Genomic DNA, 13,306 nt, shown 5'->3' on the forward strand with positions numbered 1-13,306 from the left:
GGCGGAAGTATTGTTATCGCCTGATGATTATTATGGCGAATTAAAACTTATGAATTGAAATGTATTAGATTTGTTTTAGAAACAGCTTCAAAAAACTTCAATACACCCCCAATAAAGTTGCAACAAGAAACTTATGTGTTTGCACTCTGTAGGTGACTTTGGTTATCGAATTAAAAAGCTTTAGAAGTGATCACTTCCGTGAAGTCACTTGAAGGGTTGAACAAAAATGAAAGTTTTCAACATAATAACAAGAGCATCATGTAGAATAGGAGTAAGAAGATCCTCTTTGCGCAACTCTATATAATAGACTCTGGTATTCAACTTTACTGATGTATGACAGTCCTTAAATTATTGTTGTTACATATAGATACACAATCGATTTTCTGGAGTGCAGCCAAACACCGACCTTTAAAATATACGCGGGCAATAGATCCCTCTCCATGAACTTGCTTTGATAAAATGAGAAAGGTGCCCTCAGATTTTTTAAATATCTTTCCTTCAAAATACGCGAAATTTTCGAATTGCTCTGCGTATACGTGAGCGATTTTTGTTATTGAATTCGGCAGCACATGTAATTTTAAAATTTGGGGAGACTTGATCCCCTTTTTATAATATCTACACAATGAATATTTTTTCCTGACAACCCTTTATCAAATCTTTATCAAGTTATCAAGTCTGAGAATAGATTTATTGATATTGAATTATTTCGCAAAATTTTTGAATGAGTGACCGAGTGAGTGACTAATGGGGGATCAAGTGTCCCCATATTGAGGCAATAACTTCAAATCTAAGTATCCTAAAACTTTGATGGAATGTTAACATTTTCATCAGTACAGATCATTAAGCATATTTATGGCTATGTGCTGTGAAAATATAGCATTTGGTCATTGTTAAGAAAAGTTATTAAGATTTTTCTTGGCCAATCAAAAAATCTTTAGGAAGGTCAAAACATACAAACCGCCCTGCAGAATTGTCAATACAAAAAAAATCTCACCACTTAAAGGTCATTTATTTAGAGGATCTATACTAAAAAATACGCTAGAACAAAACTTCTTTAGTCCTCGATAAAACAGAGGGTGATCAAGTCTCCCCGGGGATCAAGTCTACCCACCTTCCTCTATGCGGAAGATATTGATTTGGAAAATGTATTGGAGTTAACCACTTTCCCTTCGATGGGACTCGCACCCATGACCCTACAGTACGCTAGACTGGTGCTTTAACCAACTAAGCTACGAAGGACCTCCGTCGGCCTTCGCAACCTAGTGGCTACTGAACGAGCTCGAGATTCCCAAATTGGACGCATAGTCAAATCACTCGCAATCCATTGCTTCCACATGTCCTCTAATGTGAAAGTGTACTACACATTTTTTTCTAACCGTGTAGAGATTCAAAAGAATTACAATAATAAAAATACAGCCAAAGGTGGTAGCTGCTGTTTACCAACGAAACATCTCATCAAAAACCAAACCATATGCGCTACTTGATGCTAACGCTTTGTACTGAAAATGAATGTACTGATGCTAACGCTTTGCACTGAAAATGAATGTTTCGTTTCAAAATAATCGTTAAATTTCTTACACATGTTTTGAAAACGGATTTGTATGTCTGTTCTCTGTGGGCCGATAACTGCCAAAAGGTTGAGTCAAGTGCCCTGCGGTGTTTTGCTAGTGCGTTTGAATCATGTTATTCCGTGCGTCAAACAAGACTGAAAATGCCGAGGAAGCATTTTCAATATAATTTTAAATTTCAAATTAAACGCGTTCAGGATGATTAACTTCATCGTTCCCTGAATGAAAATAGAATATCGATTCTTCATTTTAGGACCCAATTTCCGATAATTAGCACTAACTGCGTACGAACCAATCACCTAAAATGAGCAGCTGAATTCGGGTATACCACCCAAAAACTGGGTACTAAAAACGATGTTGGATAGAGTGCCATTGTACCGCGGATGACAGGCGTTTCACCCTCTTGGAATAGGCAGACTAGATTATTTTTTTAGGGACATTGCCGCCTCGCAGCTTAGTGTTCATTAAGACGATCCCCACCGGTGTGTATCCAAATGAGTGTCTAGTATAAGAACGAATTGCGTTCATATTCTATTTACGCACTTGTTCTCGCACCGGTTGTTTCTATCAAGGTTGTTGAAGTGCAATCATGTTTCGCACCGGTGGTGAATATCCGCGGTTGCTATCACAAACACGGAATAAAAAAAAATCAGGAAAAATATTTATAATTATTTATTATTTATTTTCAAATCTTTCAGAATGCGCTCCAACTTTTTTAATACAAGTATGTGCGTAATGCATTTTGCGATTATCAGATTAGTTCGACACTCATCTGCTTGGTGGCGATAGCTTACATGCAACAATTTTGTAGAATACGACAATATTCTAAAAAAATCAGAATTCCAGATATCTAACCTATCAGGTTATTTCTTATACACTAGCGCCGTCAAGCGGTTATATTTCGAACTATACTTGCTTTCGTCATGATGGCTTAGACCACCCGAACAACGTTGTAGAAGACAGAAAAAATCTAAAAATGTCAGATTTCGAGATATCTAACCTATCAGGTAATTTCATATCCACTAGCGCCGCCAATCAGTTGAAATCCAAACTAAACTGACCACCATCACAATGGTTTTGATGATAAATAACCGAACAATTTTTCAGAAGACGGCAGATTTTTCATTTATGAGTTACTTTATTTTTCCGTGTGATGGTTTGGCAACGGTTGGAGCGGGTCGCCAAATTTGCCAACTCGCTATTCACCGAAGGTTGCGTTTACATTTCCCAAACCCGTTTACCAACGACCGGTGCGAGTTCGCGTCATGATAGAGGTTGCTATTTTGGCTTTATTCACGCACTGGTGGGGATCGTCTAAGCACTTCCACAGTTATTAACCGCGAGGTTTCTAAGCCAAGTTAAGGCTCCGTCAGACGTTGCAAGCAAATTACTCGTGCGAGCGAATGATTTCTGAGAGCACTCGCAATTGCAGTCACACGTAGCAGTTGTTTACTTTAAGCAAATGTCTGATTTACTCTCATGCAAATATAAACAAAAACGAAAAACTTGTTTTTCGGCCACAAAATCCAATTCTATTCTTATTTTTGCAATGCAACACTGCCACCTGAAAACGTTTTCACTTTTGCGAGCGAAAAATTTGCTAGTGCTGCACTAGCAAGCGCAATTTCGTTTCTGCGAGTTGAACATTTTTAACGCTTAGCAGTCACACATTGCAAGCAAGCGTTTGCTTACGAGTTGTCATTTGTTTGCATGCAATCACTTTCAGTGTAGTCAGACAGGCAAATTTTTGACAGTTGTCACTTTCTGCGAGCAAAATGCTCGTCGCGAGTGATTTGCTTGCAACGTCTGACGGCACCTTTACCATTTCTACATTCGTATCCCGAATAAAAAAGTCCAATAGAATTACAATAGAAATTATTGTGACAAAAAGGTATATATTTAATTGTAATTACAATAAACTCCATTGTTGCTCACAATAGAATAACAATTAAGAATATTGTTTTCCACCACAAATCCTATTGTAAATGGCATTTTTACAATAGAAAATAAGGGTTGTTAATTACCGTAACAATAAAAAAAATCGTTTCTCGAACATTTTTTTTCAATTACGTTAGAATTTATTGTAATTTTGTCGTCAAAATTTTTCTGTCGATAGATTTTATTGTACGTTAATTGGAACAACAATAAGGCAATTTAATTGGTACAATAGAAGAACAATAGAATTGAATGTTCATAAATAAAATGTATTGTACTTTTATGATATTTTAATGTAATTCTATTGTAGTTTCTATTCGGGATATCATGAGGCTAGAACGATGATACTTTTATGCCCAGGGAAGTCGAGACAATTTCCAAGCCGAAAATTATCTAGACCGGCACCGGGAATCGAACCCTCAGCATGGTATTGCTTTGTAGCCGCGCATCTTACCGCACGGCTATAGAGAGCCCCATGTTAATCTTATATATAAAAATGAAATGGTCTGTGTTCGTATCCGCATAACTCGAAAACGGCTAGATGGATTTTATTCATTTCTTCAGCAGAAACATTCGTTATAGTTTCCGACGAGCTTATATGATATTTCCTCATGCAAAAATTACGAGTAACGTTGAGTAAATCGTGGAAAACAAAAATTAAGAATCGTAAGGAAAATTCGCATGGGCAACAACACTTTCGCCTATTACGCAGGACAACGTCTGCCGGGTCGACTAGTGTCTTATAAAACTTAATTTTAATAAGAAAATTATTTTGAGCTTTTTAGTGGAATGTTTTCACCTGTCATAAGACGAGTTTATACAATCCCATTGGATTCCACCATTTAATTGTATCTTGACAGATACGTATTTCGACCTCAAAAGTAAGGCCGTCTTCAGTACGAGACACTCGAGTCGACAAGTCGAGTCAAGTACGAGACACTGAAGACGGCCTTACTTTTGAGGTCGAAATACGTATCTGTCAAGATACAATTAAGTGGTGGAATTCAATGGGATTGTATAAACTCGTCTTATGACAGGTTCATTTTCATGATTACAAATATTTAGTCAAATGAAATCAATGCTTCAGTATTACAGTCGCAGAACTTTATGAAATAATGTGTATTTTTTTCGCGGTTTTTTGGGGCAAATATTAAACATGTTATATCTCACGATCAGGTACATAATAAATTTCATATATATCTAACTACCCCTCACCTACTGGGACACGTGCTCATTCTTTTGTCCGCCAAAAATGCAAATGCCAAAAAACACGTGGATGCCGGTAAACAAAATTTGTAATAAAAAAATATTAGTGCTGTCCAATGAGAGCTCGAAGTTGTAACTAATGGGGCGATCCCTGCCCAGCACTAATGAGACCCCCCTTATTCAATAGCCTCAGGGTCGGCGTACGCGCTTGATTATCGCGGCCAAGAAAATACAGGAAACTTCCACTTGAACACCAAAACCGGATTCCTCAAACTACCAACAGGCCCCTTCATTCCTCCTTCCCATTCCCCCTTCCTTACCCTCCCTCCTACCTCCCTTTTCTAACCCCTCGGGGCGGGCCCCTTCACGTTCGGCTACTACAACCGCTTCCTCTACCGTCGCTACCAGGTAGCTCCAATTATAGCCCGTATTGGACTGTCCTGGGGGGGGGGGCACTACCTCGACGTTTCGATGCTGGCTTGTCTCCTCGAACCCAGTCACGGAATGCCTGCAGCGTTGATGATATCCACAAAATGGCGGTGTCCGGACAGTTGTGCCACGGACGTACTAGAATGGCAAATCTGGCCCAGAGCGTCGAGCTTCGGACGCTAGCGGTCCACCGCTGCTTGGTTAATGGTTCCGAGAACACTCCACGGCCGAGTTCACGTAGGCTGATGTGGGTGCACTAAGGTCTAGCCAAAAAGGGTCCTATCGGAGGGGGTGTTGGGGTTATTTATGGCGGTTAGTGATGAGGGACGATCGATGGTCAGGTTTAAACCATACCTGGATATTTCCTCCTATGTCGCGCAATTCACTTTTTCACCGCTCTTCGACTTTAACTTTAACTTGGTTTCAATTTTCCGGATAGCTAATCGACTCACGTCTTTCTCTAGCAAAAGTTGCAAGCTAATTGCCATTTAGCGATGGTGGTCGTTCGCGCGAAAAGGCTTGGCCTTGGGCTTGACCGTTACCTTTTTCCCTCATCACATTTTCGCCCTATTGGTGTCCCCATTACACCACCCACCATGGCCTCCCATGTCCTTGCGTACACCTGGTGTTGAGTAGCGGAACTATCCTATGCTGCTGATGTCGGCACAGTGGGTGTTGATTGGGTCAAGTTTCAATGGAGCAATAACTTTCAAGGCATATACAACAAAAAACCGAATACAAAAACCACGAAAATCTCAACAATCTTGGACAGATCAACACACCACTGGTTACAAAGTAGCTCGAAGTTTCTCCCTGTCCTGCTCATGCCCATTTGTTGACAAAAAAGAACGAGCAGGACGGGAACAACTTCGAGCTACTTCGAGCTGCTCATTGGACAGCACTATCCAGCATTTTACATAACCTCAAAACCTCAATCGAATGAACTCAATTTGACATTTATCAGTGGTAGGTGCATAAGGTTCATCATATCTCCCGCAGCAAGCGGATGAACCTTTGTTTATATACAAACCACCGATACCTGTCAATTATGGAAGAAATTCACCAGAACGCAGCCGTGGCTCCATACGTGTGACGTCACACTGTGAAACCAAATACTCTACACTGCCAAAAATATCTATATAAGATGATATGTGTGTCACCGTTATAAAGGTTGGTATCGTGTTCAAAAGAAATTTCTTTTTCTATCTCAATCACATGTTAAATTCCGTTCACTGAATCGGAAAAGTGAAGAATCGAAACAAAATTCTTGCAACAGTATCCACATGAAAAGAACAAAAAACAAAATTGGCATTTGTAAGGTTCCCACGTAAAGTAATGGGAGCTGTCACTTTACTTTCGGAAAAATCTAGAGTGCTTTGAGAATAGGTCGTATGTGCAAAAGAGAGTCTCTCTTTGCCTCCATTCTCTTTCGATTATTACAGATCTATAATAAAGTTTACTTCAGATTTCTTGGCAGATATCTAAAGATTATAGTTTTGTCTAGCGTTCTGAAGTGAAAATGTGGCAAAATATGCAAAACTAGCTTATGTACAAGCGAAAGAGAGCGTGAACAAAGAGAGCCTCTCTTTTGCACATACGACCTATTCTCAAAGCAATCTAGAAATATTCTGCTCGATTATTCCGTACGTAAAAGTGACAATTTGCTCCATGCAGATCAGTTGTCAAAATTCCCCTTGGTAATATTGAACAAAGTTGGGCCCTCCTTAGCCGTGCGGTAAGATGCGCGGCTACAAAGCAAGACCATGCTGAGGGTGGCTGGGTTCGATTCCCGGTGCCGGTCTAGGCAATTTTCGGATTGGAAATTGTCTCGACTTCCCTGGGCATAAAAGTATCATCGTGTTAGCCTCATGATATACGAATGCAAAAATGGTAACTTGGCTTAGAAACCTCGCAGTTAATAACTGTGGAAGTGCTCAATGAACACTAAGCTGCGAGGCGGCTCTGTCCCAGTGTGGGGGATGTAATGCCAATAAGAAGAAGAAGAAGAAGAAGAATATTGAACAAAATTCCGTAACCTCTTTACTTTTTAAGTCGATACTGGCCTTAAATAAATTTTTGCAATAGCTCCACCCTAATATAATCGATATAGAACCACACATAAATTCAATAATTGCTAATTTAAGACCACACATAAAGTTTATTTGAATATATATTTTATTAGTAGTTCGTGTGGAGAATGGTTATGTGTGCGCTGATATACATCATGAGTTAAATCTATGGATTTTTGCCAATAAATATGTGTGGATTTTTAGTAGTGTAGCGACCAGGCTTGTAAAATGTCATCTGCATGTCATTTGACTAATTTGCTCATAACTTTCTTTAGAAGCAAAATTTCTTCCATAATTTTGAATGTACTCATAACGCTTGAGTAGGGTTATATTTTTTTCCGAGGGTACGTTGCTCTAAGTATAACATCAAAGGCTGGAGAGTGAAAACTCTCCAAAATGTCACGTGTCATTTGACATAATGTCATTTGAATGACATTTTGCCTCCCACGCCCCAGATTACATATTTACAGCAAAGTCTCGTTAGACAAAGTTGTAGGCCCATTTAACCGCTATAAGTTCGTCATACCACATGAATTGATAGCTACCTTCTGAAACAAGTTCTGGGAAAATTATACAAACGAATGCAAATGACATTTTACAACACTGGTAGCGACTACTTTAACGAACACTTGGTGGAACGGCTACTCTAACCGACCGTGTCTACATAGCAAGTAAACGTACAATAACGAATGCCGTTCGATAACTGTCAATCGACGTCAGATGCAATAAAAGTGCATCTGAATGTGCAGCGCAATGCAGCTGTCATTGAGTCTGACATCAGTTTGAAGTTAAGCGGTCCGATAACTGCAAAACTGTTGCAACATGGTTTCACAGTGTGACGTCACACGTATGTAGCCACGGCTGCGTCCTGATGAATTTCTTCCATATTTGACAGGTATCGGTGGTTTGTATATAAACAAAGATTCATCCGCTTGCTGCGGGAAATATGATGAACCTTATGAACCTACCACCGATAAGTGTCAAATTGAGTTCATTCGATCGAGTTTTCGAGGTTATGTTTATTTGATGTAAAACCTTACTGTCGAATTGCACTCATATCAAACCTCGTATCAAACAAGTGGTTGTTGGTTGCCAATCTTAGGTCCTCCTTAAACAAAACTATCCTACCTCCTATTTATCCCGAGCCTCCGTACCTGACGGGTACCATTTGGAGCTCGCCAAATCAGGTATAGTACACAATATAAATAAATACCAACAAATTTATTTAATATTTACAGAATCGTCATTTGAATTAAGTTCATATTAAAAAAAAACTATCGTCGATATTTTACAGTATTTTGATTATTTTTTCTTCCGGTGTAAACTCCTTCGACGTCGTTATAAATACCTTATTTAAAATACTTTGCGCTGCGTACCGACGCCTCGCGAGAACTCAATCATTCTGTCAAACTTGAGAACAACAACAACATTATTGTGTTTTAGGAGCGTGGTTTTGGTGGTTTTTTGAAAAATTTGGAATAAAAGCGTAAGTAAACTTGTTATATTTATGTCGAATAGTGGATAGTTTCATCGCACGGATAATTCAAACTATAATACAATCAGTATGCAGATGAACGCATCATATTAGACTTATATTTTGAAAATGATTGTTGTTATGAACCTGAACCAGTAGATTTCGTCATTGTTATTTTATTTTCAACACAAAATATTTACGATTATCATATCTCATTGTGCTTAGTTTGAATAATGTTTTAGCGATCGCATCATCAAATATACAAAAACCTATTACTTCTATAAAGATAGTGGCTCATTAAAATTTCCCTCTCTTTTCCAGCACGGTAATTGTGTATGATAGTTCCGTCATTTACCACGGACAAAATTCCGTACCAGTTCTTGGAGATAGCCGATAGTTATTGCGAGAATGGCAGTCGTGATAGAGCACTCGGATGCGTTGTCGGCATGTCGAATTTGTTTAGAAGATCGAACGGAAATGTATTCGGTATTCTCTGAGTTGGAAAATGGATCCATCATCGCCAGCATCATCACAGAGAGCACCGATGTGCAGGTCAGTATGTTTGGAATATTTGAAAAGAGTATAATAGATGAATGATTTTTTCATTAGGATTATTTTAAAAATCGCTATCAATTAGTCAAAACCTGTTTTTACATATAATAGACTTGTTAAATCTGTAGAATAAACCCAGCCCAAATCAATTTATTCTTAACTTTCAGATACAAGAAGACGATGGCCTTTCGGAATGCATCTGCTCGGATTGCGTGGAGGAAGTTAAATTCGTTGCCAGTTTTGTCGAAAAAACCAGACAGGCAGATCGGGTGTTGAGGGAATTATGTAAACCCGAGGTGAAGCAAGAAGATGAAGAACCACAGTTGTACTCCTTGGAAATCTCCTTACTCGACCATCCAAAAGAAGTAGAGACCAAGGTGGAAATTGAGGACAATGAGATCACCGACCACGAAGAAGTAGCCGATACTTCGTTAATGCAGGACTTTAAAATAAAAGAAGACCACGACTTAGCAGTAGATGCAGACGAAACGGAATCGCACCAGGATTTTGATGATGGTAATGATAACGATAGCGACTATGTAGGAGAAAATGCGAGCGACTCCGATGAAGATTATATGCCCGGGAAAGGTGCCTCCAAGCAGACAGAATTGAGCTTCGTTGATGCCAATTGCACGTTTAGTGATTCGGACGGAGAACCCAAACAGAAGCGTAAGAAGCGTTCTCCGAATAAAGTTAAATTAGATAAGTCCATTCCAGTTGAGCTCGACGATGTCGAAAAGGAAACTTTTACGATTATTGATGTTGGCGATCATTTTGTGTGCTGCACATGCTTCAAGCTATTTAACAGTGAAGCCGAACTAATTACCCATGGAAAAACGGTTCACCAACCTAAAAGGAATCTTAATCCGGCAAAGAGACACGTTTGCAAATTGTGTTTTAGGAGATATTCCTCAAAAATGGCTCTGCAAGACCATTGCAAGAAAGCAGCTTCAATTACTCAGGTATTCGATTGTAAACTATGTGACGCAAAATTTGTATCGCCACCAATGCGTTACCAGCACGCACATAAGCATCCGCCTGTAGTTCCTAAATCTGCTATAATTGTGGCACCCATTCCCCTTCATGCTTTACAAAACGGAACGCTTTGTTGCGCTCAAGGATGCAATCAAGTTTTTGATTCAGAGGAGGAACTTTTAGCACATTCTACAAAGGAACATCTGGCAAATAAAATTGAAGCAGACCTGAACCAAAACGAGAAGAGAACAGTTCAGTGTTTGGTCTGCTATCGTAAATTTATGGATGAAAGAGGTCTCAAGCAGCATCAGCAAAGGCTCTACTTGCCCAAGCGGCACGTCTGTTCGATATGTGGAATAAAATTTGCTTTTGCGGCCGAATGCAAACGCCATGAAACGGAGCATGTTCCTGTTGAGAAGAAGTTCAAATGCGAGCAATGTCCGAAGAAGTACGCCTTCGCGGATCAGCTGAAGGCGCACGTGAAACGTCACTCGGCCACCAGAGAGTTCATGTGCAACATCTGTGGTCAGTCGTACCTGCAGCGGCACAACTTGCAGGCCCATATGTGGAAGCACGAAGGTAAGAAACCGTTCGAATGCGACACTTGCGGAAAAGGATTCCGAGTCAAAGCGAAAATGATTTACCACAAACGGACTCACTCGGGCGAGCGTCCGTTCGCTTGCCGATATTGTGAGCAAGCATTTGCCGACAGTACAAACCGACTAAGACACGAAATGTCTCATACCGGTGAGTGTTCCATTTGCTTAGACAAGTCACAGTGTTTTTGAATTATGTTTTTAATTTCAGGTATCAAACCGTATAAATGCGATTATTGCGACAAAACGTTCATTACCAAGCGGTTGAAAAGAGAACATGAGAAGACACATTTCAATTCACGTCGAAATCAGCACACATGCAAGACGTTGTATGAGGAAGCCATTGAAATAGATTAGTGTGTAGCCATAGAATTATTGATACATTGTGTAAGGGAGCACATATTGAATTTTAGGGATAATAAAACTTTTTTTGACATAATCATGTTTATGTATTCTAATGCTGAAGTAGCCGTTCATGAAAGATTCCTCCATTCTATTCGGTTCATAGCTGCACGTCGTCAACCATGCAGTCAGCGGAAGGTCCGCAAATCGTCGTTTACCTGATCTATCCACCTTGCTCGCTGCGCATCTCACCTTCTTGTGCACGTCGCATCGCTATCGAGAACGATTTTCATCGGATTATTACCCGATATTGTGGCCGGCTTTCGCGGTGTGAACTAAAGACGGTTCTTCAAACAGCTTATCACACTTAAAAGCCAAATTTCATTTCGGTAAAATCATTTAACGAATTTCGTCAAAACATATTGTTTCACCGAAATATTTCAAAATTAATTACCGAAAATCAGCTAATTAAATGTTCTACTAAAATTCGGCAGAATGTTTTGCGATCTTCGTCGGTAAACCATCCACTTTACCGAGTTTCGGAAAAATAAATTTGACAAACGTCAAAACACCGCAAAAGCACGTGTTGAATTAAAAAAAAGAAAATAACTTGAATCGATTTCCGACAACGGCTGCTTAAAACCTGGGAGGGAGCTCTCGATACTACACATCAAATAAACAAATACTGTCGTCAGGCAACAAGCAAATTTTCTACAAGAATAAACAATCAACGTAGGCGCCACTTAAAAAGACCAAATTTTGTTTTGTGTGTTATTGTTGTTATATTGCCTTAGAAAATTTTCTTGTCGAGAGTTTTGTTCTCGGCTCGCACTGACATGTCATGACAGCTAGATTTCGGCTCGGCTTGACACACACATTTTTTGAATCTGTTTCTCCCTCCCAGCTTAAAACATATCTCCAAGTAAGTTTTAAAATCTAAATTTACTTTATCTCGTGCCTAAATTTTCATTTTTTCAGTACATACCATCATAATGATTGGTCCTACTCAATTTATTGTAAGAAGCAATGGAATTTTCAACGATTTTCGTGATATGTATTCACCGTCGTGGAAGAGGTTTTCCAGCTCGCCATCTCTTAATTGCAGCCAGAGAAGTTTCCGAATATATTGCTTTTGTGTCCAGAGGATCAAAACACAAACATTCCTCGACATCGTGATTGAACCTTTCGGGCATTAATATGAAATAAAACATAGAACTTTATAGAGACACTTTGTAAAAAAAAAAAATGTACAATTTTTTGATAAACTTATTCTATTATCTATAAATAAATATTTTATGTTGCATTACGCTTTGATTTGTAATATGTTTCATTGAAAAAATAAACAAATGAAAACAATAATTTACAATATTTCGGTAAAGCACTTTACCGAGCACTTCGGCAACCTATTGCCGAACGGCACGGCAAATTTTGACAGCTGGATGTTTTCACACATTTTACGACCAGTCGGTAATTTGAACTTTTACCGAGATTTTTACCGACATCTCAGCTGTTGGATTCTCGGTAATTTTTTTTGCCGGCCTCGGCGAAAAAAATTAAGTGTGTATGCAAGTCGTGGTTCATTCGCTTCTTCTACGATGTACCATCATACGTCTGTGTATACATCTGCGATTAGGGAAGATCCATAAAGTACGTCACGCAAAATTTGGCTATTTTCAACCCCCCCTCCCCCTTCGTCGCACTTTTTGTATTAAACCTCTAAAATTTTTGTATGAATCGTCACGCTGTTCGAAACCCCCCCCCTCCCCCCTAGGAGTGTGGCGTACTTTGTGGATGGCCCCTTAGGCGTGTTCGGCGGTGTGGAAATTGTCGACGGCGGCGTTTGTCACAATTCTCTTCGGTGGCGGTAGAGTTTTCGATGTCACAGCGAAAGTCATTTTAGCCGTTGGCGGCGGTGACGTGAATCGGCGTGACAATTTTTAATTGCATTTGATTAGGGGGAATGACGGCTTTGGCAGGTTTTGTTCTATTATTGGCAGGAGTTTTTTTTATGTCTGACTATGCTCAAATTTGGTCTAAACATTCTTTGTATATCAAAGAACATTGTGGCCAAATTTCATAAAATTTGGTCGACAAAACCCCCCTGCCAATAATAGAACAAAACCTGCCAAAGCCGTCTTTCCCCCTACTTAAAAAAAATTA

At 39.4% G+C, this 13,306-nt stretch overlaps 2 protein-coding genes across 2 annotated transcripts in view; both read left to right on the forward strand.

Annotated features, from left to right (window-relative positions):
- LOC134218208 (achaete-scute homolog 1a-like) overlaps positions 1-13,306 on the forward strand; it is a 62,537-nt gene that overhangs the window by 10,097 nt on the left and 39,134 nt on the right. The window lies entirely within an intron of this gene.
- LOC134218204 (zinc finger protein 774-like) lies at positions 8,469-11,243 on the forward strand. Its single transcript, XM_062697112.1, has 4 exons — positions 8,469-8,693; positions 9,003-9,233; positions 9,401-10,955; positions 11,016-11,243. Exons 2-4 carry the CDS (start codon positions 9,090-9,092, stop codon positions 11,159-11,161), a joined length of 1,845 nt encoding a protein of 614 aa, XP_062553096.1. The 5' UTR covers positions 8,469-8,693; positions 9,003-9,089; the 3' UTR covers positions 11,162-11,243.

Source organism: Armigeres subalbatus, chromosome 2 (assembly GCF_024139115.2).
Source record: "Armigeres subalbatus isolate Guangzhou_Male chromosome 2, GZ_Asu_2, whole genome shotgun sequence".
Taxonomy (NCBI): domain Eukaryota; kingdom Metazoa; phylum Arthropoda; class Insecta; order Diptera; family Culicidae; genus Armigeres; species Armigeres subalbatus.